At 43.8% G+C, this 15,651-nt stretch overlaps 1 protein-coding gene across 1 annotated transcript in view; it reads right to left on the minus strand.

Annotated features, from left to right (window-relative positions):
- Nucleotides 1-5,568: 5,568 nt before the first annotated feature.
- Nucleotides 5,569-15,651, minus strand: part of Pak2 (p21 (RAC1) activated kinase 2) — a 62,455-nt gene continuing 52,372 nt past the window's right edge. The window contains exons 12-15 of the mRNA XM_036203919.1: nt 13,762-13,861; nt 10,973-11,169; nt 8,478-8,615; nt 5,569-7,355 (exon numbers count right to left, since the gene is read on the minus strand). Of these exons, the coding sequence (XP_036059812.1) occupies nt 7,269-7,355; nt 8,478-8,615; nt 10,973-11,169; nt 13,762-13,861 (522 nt within the window). The 3' untranslated portion in view covers nt 5,569-7,268. The remainder of the gene's footprint in view (nt 7,356-8,477; nt 8,616-10,972; nt 11,170-13,761; nt 13,862-15,651) is intronic.

A 15,651-nucleotide genomic window follows, 5' to 3' on the forward strand; every position in this document is an offset into this window, starting at 1 on the left:
AGACAGTCTTTTTTTCTAAAGAAAACAAAAACTTCTTGCCAGGAAGTGGCGCTGCATATCTTTAGTCCCAGCACTCGGGAGGCAGAGGCAGGTGGATTTCTGTGAGTTCGAGGCCAGCCCGGTCTACAGAGTGAGTTCCAGGACAGCCAGGGATACACAGAGAACCCTGTCTCCAAAAACAAAACAAAAAAACCAAACCATCTTTACTTGAGACAGGGTCTCCTTTTCTGCTGTGTACACTAGATCAGCAAGTCCCATTAGCTTCTGGGATCATCTTGTCTCTACCTCCCACATGCCCATGGCATGCTGGGATTACAAATGCCCCTGCTTACACATCCAGGCCCCTTCTTGCCCCCCAGGATTTCTCTCTGTAGCCCTGGCTGTCCTAGAATTCACAGAGACTGGTGAGTGCAGGGATTAAAGGCATACACCACCACCTGGCTACACATTTGGCTTTTATGAGGATTCTGGGTATCTGAACTCAAGCTGTGCTCACAAGGAGCACTTTAACCCACTGGCCCATCTCTCCCGCCCAGCAACAGCTTTTATCTTTGTTTGAGTCAGTCAGCTATGCCCAATGTGACAGAATTTACTCAAAGACTGAAGAGATCTGGTGAAGGGCCAGGGAGATGGCTCAATGGTAAATGCTCTGATGCTCAAACCTCAGGACCCGAGTCCAATCCCAGAACCTGCAGTGGAAGAACTGACCCCTGCAAGTTGTTGTCTGACTTCCTGATGGTGTGTGCACACACAAAGCAACAAAAAAAGAGCTGGTAAACTTAACTAGGAAGTAACTGGTGATGTTGGCAAGTGTGGTTTTGCTGAGATAGAGGGGAAATGTCAGAGACATCATGGAGAAGCACACAGAAATAGTTGGTATCAACCATCAGGCACTTTTTAGGCAAATGCTTTGAGAGCTGTAAAAAGTTAGAAGGCAGGTACGGCAGTCTGTGCCTATGGCCCTGGCTACTTGGAAAGCTGAGGTAAGGGTACTACTTAATTCTAGGAGCTTAAGGTCAGTCTGGGGAGCACTGGGGAGTCTGGAAAAGACCTTGCTGCAAGAAAAAGTCATTAAAACAAAATTATGCATGCACTCAAGAATGTATGTAAATGTGGCTTATTAGCACCCCACCTCTGGGCCTTGCAGGCAGTTAATGTCTGCTGGGGGAAGAAAGACATTTTTTTCATGGTTAGCCACTGGGAAGGTGCCTATAAGCAACCATAATTAAGTTCATTAGGGCCTTTTCCCAAAATAAAACCAATCCTGAAGTAGAACAGGGCCTAGTGACATGAGAGTTATAAGGTGTGTATGACTAGGACCAAAGACATTATATAGATTAAGGAAATATCCTAACAAAATCCATTATGTATAATATATGCTAACAAAAACTTTAAAGAAACACATGCACAAATAAAGTTATAACATGTGTTAAGAACATGCATTAATTCATCTAAGTTCCCCATCCCAAAAAATGTACATAATGTTAGAATAGAACCAAACCCAATAGTGTAATAAATACACCATAAATAATCATTGCTTATACCTTGTATCCCAGCCTAAAACGATACTCATTTTCTGCTTTTTCATAGTGGACTTTTTGTGTAATGCTCAAGTTATAGTACCCATTACAAATGACATGTCTTAAGTAATATACTCTTAAGGAGTTCTTGGTGCACAACAGAAATTCTGGCCAGATTACCTCACCCAGGTAAACATTAGTTTCTAAGGTACTCAAGCACATCAAAAATCCTTTCTCCAACAGCCAGGACAGTGGGTTATGTGTCCACTTGTGCACTAGGAGGCCAGAGGTATATGTAAGGTATCTCTCTCAGCTACTCTTCACCTTGTATTTTGAGGTAGTGTGTCTAGCACTCACTGAATTGTAGCTTATGGAATTGGCTAGAGTGGCTGCCAGTGAACCCTAGGGACCTGCCCATCTCTACACCATCTTCAGCTCTTGGATTTTAAGTACAGGGCACCACCCGTATGCAGCTCTTTTTGTGGGTGTTAGGAACTCCATCCTCATGCTTGTTTGGCAAGCACTTTACTGACTAGCTGGGCTACAAGTATTTTTAAATTTATTCTGAATCAGATTTAGAACACAGAAGGACTGTGTTTTCTGTCTAACCATAGTTTATTTTTAAAAATTGTATGTTCATGAGTGTTTGGCTGAATGAATGTATGTATGCTATGTGCATGCCTGGTGGCCAGCGAGGTCAGAAGGCATCAGATCCCTTGGAAGTAGAGTTACAGATGGTTGTGAGAATGCTCTACAAGATTAAGTACTCTTCACCCCTGGACCGTCTCTCCAGTCCCCTGCTCAAGCTCTAAAGACCCTTCCTAATTTGGAGCTTTGGTACAGAGTCTAGATAGAGCCAAGTGTGGCGGCACAGCCTGTAATCTCAGCTCTTGGAAGGTGGGGCAGGAGGATGATCAGGAGTTCAAGACAAATCATGGCTATATATCAAGTTCTAGGCTAGCTCGGGCTACATGAGTACAAACAAACATGGTACCATGACACCATTAACTGGTTGTAAACAGCTATCCTTAAAAACACTAGCATACATGGTGGGGATCTAGTTCAGTTGGTGGAGTACTTGTTAGCACAGTGCAAATTCCCTGCACTGTGTGAAACTGAATGTCGTGGGATATGCCTGTAATCTCAGCACTTGGGAACAGGAGGCAGGGGAAGTTTATCATCCTCAGCTACATAGCAAGTTTGAAGACAGCATGGGCTATGGGAAACTGCGCCCCCTCCTTCAAAATGCTAATATTTTCTCTGAAAACCTTTTTTTCTCTTTGTTTTTTTTGAGACAGGATTTCTCTGTGTAGCCCTGGCTGTCCTGGAACTCACTCTGTAGATCAGGCTGGCCTTGAACTCAGAGATCTGCCTGCCTTTGCCTCCCGAGAGCTGGATTTAAAAGTGTGCGCCACCATTGCCTGGCTGGAAACCTATTAAGACTTTTAAAAATTTATTCTTTGATGCTATTCTGACAAAAAGTGGATATTTAAGAAAAGAAAAAAAATGGACATGAAATTTTATTTCTAGCCCCAAAAGAACAAAATTATTCAGTCATGAGATACAGCAGTTAATAGCAGAGTACAATTAATTATGTGGGATTAAATTAAAAATAGAAGGCAATATAAAATTTGAAGACAAAACAGAAACAGGTTACTTTTTTATCCAACTCAATTTCTACCTACCATAACAAGAAAACAAAAAATGTGATTATTTTCCAAGCAAAAATTTGGAATTTCAAGCAATTTTTTTTTTTTTTTTGGATGCACAATGAGCATGACTGGCAAGGTGCCGTGTCTTGTCTTCTGCTCCTAACTCCAGCATCACCTAACAGTATCTTTGCCAGAGTGGTCGCTGAATGGGCTGACAAGGGGGAAGCGAGTGTGGAGTTTCCTCACACAGGCTACAGAAGACCACTGAAATATCCATCACAGGCACAGGGGCACCAAAGACTGATCTGTTTGTACAGTGCTGTGAGATTCTGTTAGAAAAACCAAATACTAGTGTTTCACTGGATTTTAGCAATAACTGATTTTTTTTTAAACATTTGAAATTATGTAATAATGTCAAATAGTGGCCTAGATTCTGTTTTTATTGGAGCTAGGGATCAAGCCTGGAGCTTTGTACATGGTGGGCAAGTAAGCTGCCACTGAGCTACATCTCCAGTCCCATTCTGAAACTACATTAGAAACAGTTTAAGTGTAGCACATGGCGCACGCCTTTAGTCCCACTACTTGGAAGGTAGAGGCAGGTGGATCTCTGTTGAGTTTGAGACCAGCTTCATCAACATGAATTCTAAGCTAGCCAGGCCTATATAGTGAGACCCTGTCTCAAAAAGGAAAGAACAATTACATATATCCATGTGACTGTATGTGTGTGTGTGTGTGTGTGTGTGTGTGTGTGTGTGTGTGTGTGTGTGTATGTGTGTAGAGGTCAGACGACAACTCGGAGTCTGTTCTCTCAAATCCTAGTGGCTAGGCTCAGTAGAAAATGCCCTTGACCACTGCTTGCTGACCCCATAACATTGACAGTTTACTGACTCTAGATCTCAGTATGCTTCAGACTTACTTCCCTCTCTCCCTCCCTCCCTCCCTCCCTCCTTCCTTCCTATGTATCTAGTATTCTGCCTGCATGTATGCCTGCATGGCAGAAGAGGCTACCAGAACTCATTACAGATGGTTGCACGCCCCTATGTGCTTGTTGGGAATTGAACTCAGGACCTCTGGAAGAGCAGCCAATGTTAAACATTTTCATATTCAAAACCAGATGCACGCTGTTTAAACACCTGCCTGCTAACTCTAACCATGGTCTGATAAGGCCTAGGAGCATTCTGGTAAGAACAGAGTGTATACACAGGAGCTTCTAGGCAGCTTCAAGGTACCTGTCAAAGGCAAAGCATGTTTAGGATACATTTCAAGCAGCTTAATATTTTATGTGGAAGGGAACAGGATTCCTACTTTGTTCCAGGAACTCAACCCATGAAGGCAGAGCTGTGCCAGTCACGGTGTGGAACACTGCAGGCACTCTTTACTCTTCTAGGTAGGCTACCATGTTCTGTAAAGGCAGCCAAAGGAACAAGAGAAGACGCTTTTGGGACCACCACCAAGTAAAATCACAGACAAGCACCAAGGGAACAGTTCCCGCCGACATAGAGGACAAGTACCTACTAAAGCAGGTTCAATGGGGCTTCTTCCTCTAAGAGATGACAAGAGAGGGGAGTAGAGAAGGCAATTATTAAAAAATATGAATCTCAATTCATACAATTGTCTTTCAACAAGATCTCAACATTTTAATTTAAAATTAACTAATAAATCACAATTCTCTATTGCTTTAAAGATTATTTGTTTAAAAATGACACATCTCAAATGAACCATTACTAATAACTAGTACAGGTTAGTCTGTCCAGGTCAGGAGAGAATAAACAGCAGTGCAGCTCCCTTAACCTCGGAGTCAGGTCTGAATGACAGAGTCCGTCGCCAGCAATGGACATGCAAATAACCATCCAAGAAACTGTAACTACAAACCCCAAACTGCTTCTGTTGAGGGAAAGCCCTGTGGAGTCCCAGCATAAGATGGGGGCATTGGCATGTGTCACACGTGGTCTCTATGACTTAGGATGGAGTGCTTTCCTGAGCAGTCATGAGACAGACAACCAGTTCCATCATCTACTTTGTCGGGAGCATCACCGCCATAATCTATCCAGACAACTGTTTACAAACAATACTCACATCTGGAACTCAAGAGGTACCACAGCATCCCACCAGAAATAAACCAGTTTGTTTCTGTAATTTAGTGACAGTTGTAGAAGGTCAAATATAGTCCAGAGAAAAATGAAATCACATGGAAAATAGGTCATTAAGTGCTCTAGATGTTGAGTTTCACCAAAAACCTTACTGTTATGAAAATCCCAGAGACCTCTTCTTATCCCGTTTTTTTTTTGTTTGTTTGTTTGTTTGTTTTTTGGTCTTCTGAGACAGGGTTTCTCTGTGTAACAGTCTTGGAACTCTTTGTAGACCAGGCTGGCCTTGAACTCACTTGAGATCCGCCTGCCTCTGCCTCCCGAGTGCTGGGATTAAAAAAGGCATGCACCACCACCATCGAGCTTAGCCCCATATCTTAATGGGCACAATAGGAAATGAAACTCTGACCCTTTTCCCAAGTATCCCCAAGAGCAAACTTATTCATTCATGATTTGTATTGTGCAGAGTGGCAAGCATGTGTCAAGTTCTTTGAAAGGGGATGATTCAGGACAGGCACCTGAATCAACCACACTGCTTTTTCTTCTGTGGCCCCAGGAACACAGAACAGACAATTCTTCCTCCACAGGCAAAACAACAAAGCAACAAGGAGAAGCAAAGAGTAAAGACAGGAGGGGAGGGCAGGCGAACAGCTAACACTACAGGTCGCAGACCTTTCATTAAATCTTTAAAATAAAAGTATTACTATCAATACCCACATTGCAGTTTTCTTTCTCCAGTTTTTTTTACATCAATACTCTACTCATCTGGAAAAACAAAAACTCAAGGACCCCCAACACCTCAAATGACCCGCCACGTGCTTTGCTATTTCATCTCTCACAGTAAAACATTGATAACTGGTTGGGAACACTGTAAACCAGATGAATCTTCACAGGTTACTGCCATGAGCCTCATCTCTACAATATTAACATTTCATTATTACAACTAGCCTAGAACTTACCAAGGTTCAAATTGTTCTTGGTTTTTGCTACTCCCAAATACCTTTCCTTTTTAATAGAAAAAAGTTCTTAACTTTTAAATTCTGAAAATTCAATGGTTATTACTTGCCCTAGAGGGTGGAGGGGTATATGTGAAATAATGGTTGATCAGAACAAAAACCGACACCTAGAATCGCAACATATACAGACACTCATTTCCAAGGGAACAGAGGGAAGGGAGCGGCACCAGAGGCCTAAAGCCGGAGCGGAAGAAGAACAAATTACTTTGGTTCCTAAAGCCAAATCTGGAGAAACAGGCAGAAAAGAAGACAAAAATGGTAAGAACATACAGTCAATGGGATTTTCTCTGTATCAATGATTTAGTTATAAATATAGATTATTAGTCCTCTTTCTATACATGTAACAAATGTCAAACTCACTACCATGAAATTTCTAAAGTTGACTCTTTCACATTTGTTAAAAAAGGTAAAAATCACATACTTTCCCCCTTTCAGTTTAAGCTCTACACGTACAACAGCTGGTCCTAACTTCTATAAAAAGTTCAAACATGTCAAGCTCCTTTGCCAATATAAAGAGCTACATAATTCCTATCACACTTGCCTTGAATTCAGGCGCGAGAAAAACTCAAAGCAACAACTCAAAAGGAACGGGTCAGAGAAGGGAAGGCTCCAGAGGAGAGAGGAGACCAGCAGATGAAAGGTCAGACAACTCGAATCTGCCATTCAAGTATAGAAACAGCCCAAAGGAGACACAAACAGGATCTACTGTAGAGACAGTCATCAGAATAGTATGCAAACGTCAAGCGCTGTCTGCTGGAAATGTAAGGCTAGCGATGCAGGCCACGATTCCTTTTGGACCCTACAGCAGGGGCTCATCTGAAGTCATAATTCTCTCACTGCAATTTTCTCTTGGTCATCTTTAGAAAATAGTAGTCTGCTTGTCTTCTCCATGTGATGCAGACTGTCTCTTTACACCCCTCAGAGTAACAATTTCATGTTTTACAACCTTCTCTTAGAAAATGGGCAGAAGAACACGAGGCCTCAGGGGCAACGCTAGCGGTTGCTCTTCATTGCTTCTTTAGCTGCCAGGATCAGTGGCGTCAAGCTAGACAATGGTTTGGCCAGTTTCAGGAAGGGATGCTGCAAGAGGAGGGGAAAAGGAAGTGCAGAAATGTTACTCGTTAGAAACTAAAGCCCCCAAGTTACCTATGGATCATTATTTAGTGAACTAAACACGGACTTTGATTCCTAACATTCTCACACTCAGCACATCACTTTCACAGCTCCAAGGAGAGTTGGTTTGTGTGCATGAGCTTGTTTGTCTCTCTACACTGTTTTCATATTTGTGTGGATGTGTAGAGGCCAGAGGCCAACGTCAGGAGCCCTCCTCTACCACCTTTCCTTGTGTCTTTCACTGACTCTGGTGTCCACTGACTGGCTACACGCTCCAGGGATCTGTCTGTTTCTCCAGCACTAGAGTGTACGGACATATAAAGTGTACAGACGTACACAGCCACACCTGGCTTCTTACGTGGGTGCTAGAGTGTACGGACATATAAAGTGTACAGACGTACACAGCCACACCTGGCTTCTTACGTGGGTGCTAGAGTGTACGGACATATAAAGTGTACAGATGTACACAGACATCTCCCCTGCCCTAGTTAAGCTGCTCCCTCCCTTTCTTCTCTCTTCAGCTTTTAGAGACGAGGTTCCTGTGTAGCCCTGGCTGTCCTCTTCACTTAGAGATCCTCTGAATGCTGGGGTTAAAGGTGTGAATTATCATGCCTAGTTCTTTTATTTATTTATTTATTTAATTTTTTAAAAATTTATTTTGGGGGCTGGAGAGATGGCTCAGAGGTTAAGAGCACTGACTGCTCTACCCGAAGTCCTGAGTTCAATTCCCAGGACCACATGGTGGCTCACAACCATCTGTAATGAGATCTGGTGCCCTCTTCTGTATGCATTAAAAAAAAAAAAAAAAAAAAATTTTAAGCCGGGCGGTGGTGGCGCATGTCTATAATCCCAGCACTTGGGAGGCAGAGGCAGGTGGATCTCTGTGAGTTTGAGGCCAGCCTGGACTACAGAGTGAGATCCAGGAGAGGCACAAAGCTACACAGAGAAACTCTGTCTCGAAACCATCCCACCCCCCCCCAAAAAGAAATGAAAGCCTGCAGTAGAGGAACTGCCAGACATGTAGCCAGTGAATAGGGAGACGCCACACTATGAAGTTCATTCCCCCAAAGTTACCTTCACCAAATGTACCTGTAATAGTTCTTTGGCTGAACCCCTTTTCTCCACATCCATCTCCAAACACCGATTTAAGAAATCCCGAAATATTGGGGAAAGTTTTTCTGGATTCTGCAGTTCAGGAGTTCCATTTGTTGCTATCAGGTACAAAGCCTAAAAAATACAAGGTTTTGGTATATTAAAGTCACTCACAAAATGACTGGCCGGTCGCCCTGTCTCTCCAGGGGCAGCTTTCTTCTCTCCCACAACTCGGACTAGAGGCTGAGGGCTTTTGGCTCCTCACTGCTCTGAGACCTTCACCATCTACCTCCTAACTCGTGCTCTGATGGTGTATGGATCTTTGTTTCAACATAGAGGGACTCCAGGTAACTCCTCCTCACTTCTTCACTACAGGTCTTTACACTGCAGTCTCTAATGTTGCTTCTATCTGTGGTGATTTCTGTAGCCATAGAGAAGCACATCACATTCCCTGACCGCCTCTCCCCTGACACTTTCTCAGACGCATGCTTATGGGCACACACTCTCCACCAGGACTAGGAACTACACCGACTCATTACTCCACAGCTCATCTTCTTCACTCTTAGTACCCCAACACCAGCAATTATTTATTCATGGATGGACGTATGGACGTACGTATGTATATATGTATATATGTTTTTCGAGACAGGGCTTTTCCGTGTAGTTTTGGTGCCTGTCCTAGATCTTGCTCTGTAGACCAGGCTGGCCTCGAACTCACAGAGATCCGCCTGGCTCTCCCTCTCATGTACTGGGATTAAAGGTGTGCGCCACCACCGCCCGGCCAATGCCAGCAATTCTAGCCCACGTTCCACTGATCTTCCCAGTGTCCATCATGCCCTTTGTGTGTGTGGGGGTGCATAGTGGGGATAGAACCCAGGGCCCCATGCTTGTAAGACAAGCGCTTTGCTGTCAGGGCCAACCTGGTCTAGAGTTCCAGGACAGCTAGGGCTGTTACACAGAGAAACACTGTTTTGAAAAACCAAAAAGAAAAGGCAAAACCATTCCGGCTGACATCCCTTAAACCTGACATCTGCTTACACTGGGCACGGAATCTCAGCAGTCCAGATGCAGAGGCAGGAGGTTTACTTGGTCTATGCATAGCAAGTTCTAGGCCAGGCTGGACACACAAAACAACCCAAATAAAGTAAAAACACCACTGACTACCTCATATAGGTTCTTAGTGCTTCCAATCAAGAATCTTCCAAACAAGAACCCCCTACTCCATTTATTCTCTTTCCTGTTATTTACTTTGGGAGTTTAGGGGGGAGGTTTCTCTGTGTAACCCTGGCTGTCCTAGAACTCACCCTGTAGACTAGGCAGGCTTGATCTCACAGAGAACTGTCTGCCTCTGCCTCCCGAGTGCTGGGACTAAAGCAAAGTCCTCTGCAAAAGCAGCCACTGCTCTTAACTGCTGAGCCACCTCTCCTGACCCTCTCCTTGTCCCTTGAGAAAGCACCTTCTTGGCTTTGTGGCTCTGGCTGCTCACAGATAGCTGAGACTGGCTTCAAACTTGTGGCTATCCTCCTGCCTCAGCCTCTTGGTACCATATTACAGGTCTGAGCTACTGTTAGGAAATTTAAAGGTTGAGAGAGAGGTAGAGTCCACCCCCTCGGCTGCTGGAGCACTCAGTGCAGTCTACTCTTCTGTTTGAATATAGGCTTTAACATTACCATTAGGCATCTGACCTCAGAGAACTAACTTTCCTCATCCTTGGGACTTAAGGAGCCCAAGATTCATTGGTGATAACCTTGCTATACCCAGGGTACCTAAATGTGTAGGAAAAGGCACCTAATGGGCTGGGGATGTGGCTCAATTAATAGAGTGTTTAGCATGCATGATGCCATGGGTTCAGTTCTCAGCAGCACATAAAACTGGGTGGTAGTGGTACACATCTGCATGTCCAGTGCTTTCGAGGTAGAGGTAGGAAAATCAAAAACTCATGGTCATCTTCAGCTACAAAGCACGCCCCCCCATACAACAACAAGGAAAAACCCCAACTATCTAGGGTACTTCAACTCTGTAGAAAGCAATTACATTCACATTAACAAAACTGTATGACTCATTACCCCAAATCTACAAACTTTTGAACTCTCTACTCTGTACCTCAGAGGCAATACAATTTTTAGATACAGAGAAAGAGATTAGATCTCATCAACTACATTCTAAATTCTTGTCCAAAGGTTGGCATAAGCCAAGTATACAGTATGTTATGAAGAAAAGTACTTCTTCCTGGCCCTAAGTGATGGCTCCATGTAAAGACACTCAGTGCCAAGTCTGACAGCCTGAGTCAAGGGGAGAAACCATCCCCATAAGTTGTCCTCTGACCTCCAACATGTACTGTGGCGCACACGCGCGCGCACGCACACACACTCTCTCTCTCTCTCTCTCTCTCTCTCTCTCTCTCTCTTTCCCACTCAAATAAATGCAAAACCTTTTTAAAGAAGAAAGCAAAGTGCTTCCTTACAATAAGGCTAGCATCTCATTGGTCTTACCCTCAGAGGATTTTCATTGAGGTATGGAGGCTCTCCTTCAACCATCTCAATAGCCATGATGCCCAGAGACCATATGTCAACTTTGGGGCCATAGGCTTTTCGTGTAACCACCTCTGGTGCCATCCAGTATGGTGTTCCAACCATAGTACTGCGTTTGCTCTGCTCAGGGGTAATCTGGGCGCAGAAGCCAAAGTCAGCTGCAGAAAGAAGCAAAGCACCAGGGTTACTGGCTTCGAGAGAGACTTCCATCCTGCTCACCTCAGCAGGCGAGGCTGCCCTATCATCGTCCACCGTCCTCTTTGCAAAGAATTTGAAAATGAAGCAAAGCAGAGAAGTTTAAAATTTGAGGATGTTATTTACTAATAATTTTCACATTTACTTTTGACAACAACATACACAGTATCAGGTCTTTTTCTTCTGAATAACTATTTCTTTTCTACGGAGTTAAAATTGAAAGTGGTAAAAAAAAAAAATTATCCAAAGTAAACAATAAAACTAAATGCAGTGAGCCAGATGGTGGTGGCGCATGCATTTCAACCCAGCACTCAGGAGGCAGAGGCCACTCAGGTGGATCTGAGTTCGTGGCCAGCCTGGTCTACAGAGTGAGTTCCAGGACAGCCAGGGCTACACAGAGAAATCCAGTCTCGAAAATCCAAAACAAATCCAAAAACCTAAATGCAGTGATTAAACCTGGCAATGTTCAGGACATGGAAACTACATTTCTTTCTTCTTTTGGTCGGCTACTGTTTCTTAATACTTTCTTTTAACATTTCTTTTGTGTGCAGGGTGCATGTGTCATAGAGCATGTGGGAGTTCAGAGGACAATATTCAAGAGTTCATTTTCTCTCACCATGTGGGTTCTGGGAACTGAACTCAGGTTGTCATGCTTGATAGCAAACACCTTTACTGGCTGAACCACCTGGCCAGCAGGAATTGGAATTTTAATGAAACAGCCAGAGCTAGAATTATTATGCATCCAACTCAGCAGAAGGCCTAGAAAAAGTCCACATTTAACTGTAACTGCATGGGGAACGTGCTCCAACCGTCTCATTTACGCTCAAAGAACAAGATGCCTACTGTAGTACCTGATACTACACTAGCTGGGATGAGAATTTATAACTTTGTTTCTTTCCTTCTATTGTTAAGCCCATTTAACTCCTTATTTTTTAGATTTTATTCAGACAGGGTTTCATGTAGCCTAGGCCGGCTTTGAAGGCCAGTCAAGGTGGTGCATGCCTTTTAATTGCAGCAATCAATAGGGAGCCAGAGGTAAGTCTATCTCTGTGAGTTTGAGGCTAGCCTGTTTCTACACTGAGTGCCAGGACAGCCACAGCTACATGGTGAGATCCTGTCTCAAAACAACAACAAAAACAAATCCCTCCAGATGAATCTGTGAGACTCCTAACAGCCTTCTGAATGCTGAGATCATAGGGATGCACTACCATGTGACTCCACACAAAACCTGCTAACAAGTGGCCTTGTTATCCTTAGACTTTAAAGTTACTATGTATAAAAACTATCAAAGAATTGCTTGGTTTTTTAGTTTATAACTTTTTTGGGGGGGGGGGCGCTGAGGATCGAACCCAGGGCCTTGCACTTGCTAGGCAAGCGCTCTACCACTGGGCTAAATCCCCAACCCCTAGTTTATAACCTTAAAAAAAACCAAAAAACAAAAAACCAGGGTTTATCTGTGCAACAGTCCAGGTTGTCCTGGAACTTGCTCTGTAGACCAGACTGGCCTTGAACTCAGGAGATCCAACTGCCTCTACCTCCTGAGTGCTGGGATTAAAGGCGTGTTGGGATACAGTCTTACTATATAGACAAGTCTGGCCTGGAACTCACTAGAATGAAAGGTTGTGTCATCACACCTGGCTTTATTTCTGGCTTTGTAAGATAGGGTCTCATATTTATAAGATGAATACATATATAGCCTGAGGCCAGATGAGATACATGATATTGTCTCAAAAACACAGGGGTGGGTGTGGGTGTGGGTGTGGGTATGGATGTGGGTGTGGGTGTGGTGGCACACCTGTACCCTCAGCACTTGGGAGACCAAAGGCAGGACTTGCGCAGGTTCACAGTAGCCTGGGCTATGCAGTGACTTTACGGCCAGTCCAGGCTATAGAGCAAGGCTCCACTGCAAAAGAATAACAAGTGTTTCGACCATCTGATTATCAAATAACATTTTAGAGAGTGTGGCTAAGAGAAGGGGGTGGGGAGGGGAGAAGGCCCTTTTAGCAGATGAGATTTGGTTTCTTGATTCAAGATAATGCGTTGAGTTTTCAAAGTGGTCCTCCAGGGAATGTAGTTGGGACTGTGGCCCTGGAAAAAGTCTGGCTGGTTCATGACTTCCTGTGTCTGACAGATAAGGTTTTAGGAAAGGAGACTGTTCCATGTCACTCTGAGGTCAAGGTCACACAATTTCTGATTAGGTGGTATCCAAAAGAAGTTGAAGGGGCAGGCTGAAAAAAATACGCCAAACAATTACACCCAGTCACGTTTCCTACAAAGCAGAATCCTATCAGGGTAGCCCAGATATCAGTCCTCTGCATATCATTTTGTTTTATTTTAATCTCCAAAAATAATTCCCAACATTAGTATTTTCCCTATTGTTCATATGAAAAGACAAAACAAAACAAAAAACAAAGACACATCAAGTAATTTGCTCAAAATACTCAAGTAGTAGGATAAACACAAGTTGTCCGGTTCACAATGCACATTTAACAAGTCACCCACCCTTCACACAATAAATCACAGATATATGAAAACGTCACTTCATTGCTACTCACTAAGTTTAACTGAGCCTTCCATTCCCAAGAGCACGTTGTCACTTTTGATGTCTCTGTGGATCACTTGATTAGCATGTAAAAACTCCAAGGCCTGTAAACACTGAATACAGAGAACACCTATCAATAAAACAACCCAACAAGTCCAAGGGAGGTCATATGTAGTGCAAGGGTCTGAGCAGTGCTCTGCCCAGTAGGAGGCCCTCCAATATTTAACATCTGGAGAGAAAAGATATCCTTTCACCTGCAAAGTCAAGAAAAACAAACAAAAGCTACAACTTTGGCTGGGCATGATGAAACATGTCTGTATTCTCAGTACTGGGAGGCTGAGGAGAAGAATGGAGAGCTCTGGGATAGCCCAAGTTGGGTTGAACAAAGCAACACTGCTTTAAAAAGAAAAGGCAGGTAGGTGGTAGTGGTGCATACCTTTAATCACTCAGGAGGCATAGGTAGATGGATCTCTGAATTTTGAGTCCAGCCTAGTCTACAGAGTTCCAGAATACCTAGGGCTACACAGAGAAACCCAGCCTCTGACAAATAAATAAATAGCATAAAAACAAAACAAAGGGCTGGAGAGATGGCTCAGAGGTTAAGAGCACTGACTGCTCTTCCAGAGGTCCTGAGTTCAATTCCCAGCAACCACATGGTGGCTCACAACCATCTGTAATGAGATCTGGTGCCCTCTTCTGTATACACAATAAATAAATAAATCTTAAAAAAAAAAAAAAAAAACAACAACAAAAAAACCCACCCCAGGTTTTCTTCCATTGTCTGTCCTTGAATGCTATTGTATAGCAAAAAATTATCAAACTCCTGATCCTCCTGCCTCTACTTCCACAGTGCTGGGATTATAGGGTGGGCTATTATGTCAGGCTTATTAACTAATGCCTCACCTGTTTGCTTGGTCACTGCTTTGAGGGGGGAGGGGAAGGTTTTTGCTCTGTACCCATGTCGGCTCGGAACTCTTGTAACCCGCTGCTGCAGCCTCACAGAGCACTAGGAGCACAGGAGCAAGGCCCGCTGTTTCTGGAGATTGTTTCTCCCCACTGGTCTTTGATTATGTGTGGGGACAGTGTGTACCTGGCCTCAATGCTTTTGGAGGCCAGAAGAGGGAATGGGACCCCTAAAGCAGGCATTACAGGCAGTTGAAAGTTGCCAGACATTGGTGCTGGAAAGTAAACTCCAGTTCCCTGGGAGAGCAGGAACCATGTTTAACCACTGAGCCGTCTTTCCAAGCTCCAATTCCCACTGATTTTCAAAATGTAGCTTTCAGTGGATCACTTATAACATAAGACTGGGCCTATATAACTTCTAGGCCTTTTCAGGTTTAAATGTCTAAAGCTGCACTGCACTTGGTAAGCACCCACAGATTTTTGAGAAATGATCTCAACCATAAGTGGACTTGTAACCAGGCATAACCATGGGGGTGCACACCTTTAATCCCAGCATTTAGGAGGCAGAGGAAGGAAGATTTTTGTAAGGCTAGGCAGAGCTACATAGTAAGATCTTGTCGCACGCACGCACGCACGCACGCACGCACGCACGCAGAGTGTATTGGTGATTATTCCTACTAGAACCTGAGCTACCCCCGAGTCCTGATTTTAACTACACAATAAGTAGTTAGCATTTGTTAGGGCTTCAGTGTGGTCTAAGCAGACATCCTCATACTTTCATGGTGGAGTTCCTATCAAACTACATCCACAGCCTGATGAAAGGAGAGAGCGGTTGTAGGGCTCAGTGGCACAGCACTAGCATGCATGAGGCGCTGGAGTTCAACACCAGCACCGCAAAAACAAAATAAAGAATCCTTAGTATAAAAGAGTAACTTTCCAAGGCTGGAGAGCTGGCTCAGCAGTTAAGAGCACTGACTGCTCTTCCAGAGGACCTGGGTTC

Source organism: Onychomys torridus, chromosome 12 (assembly GCF_903995425.1).
Source record: "Onychomys torridus chromosome 12, mOncTor1.1, whole genome shotgun sequence".
NCBI classification, from domain to species: domain Eukaryota; kingdom Metazoa; phylum Chordata; class Mammalia; order Rodentia; family Cricetidae; genus Onychomys; species Onychomys torridus.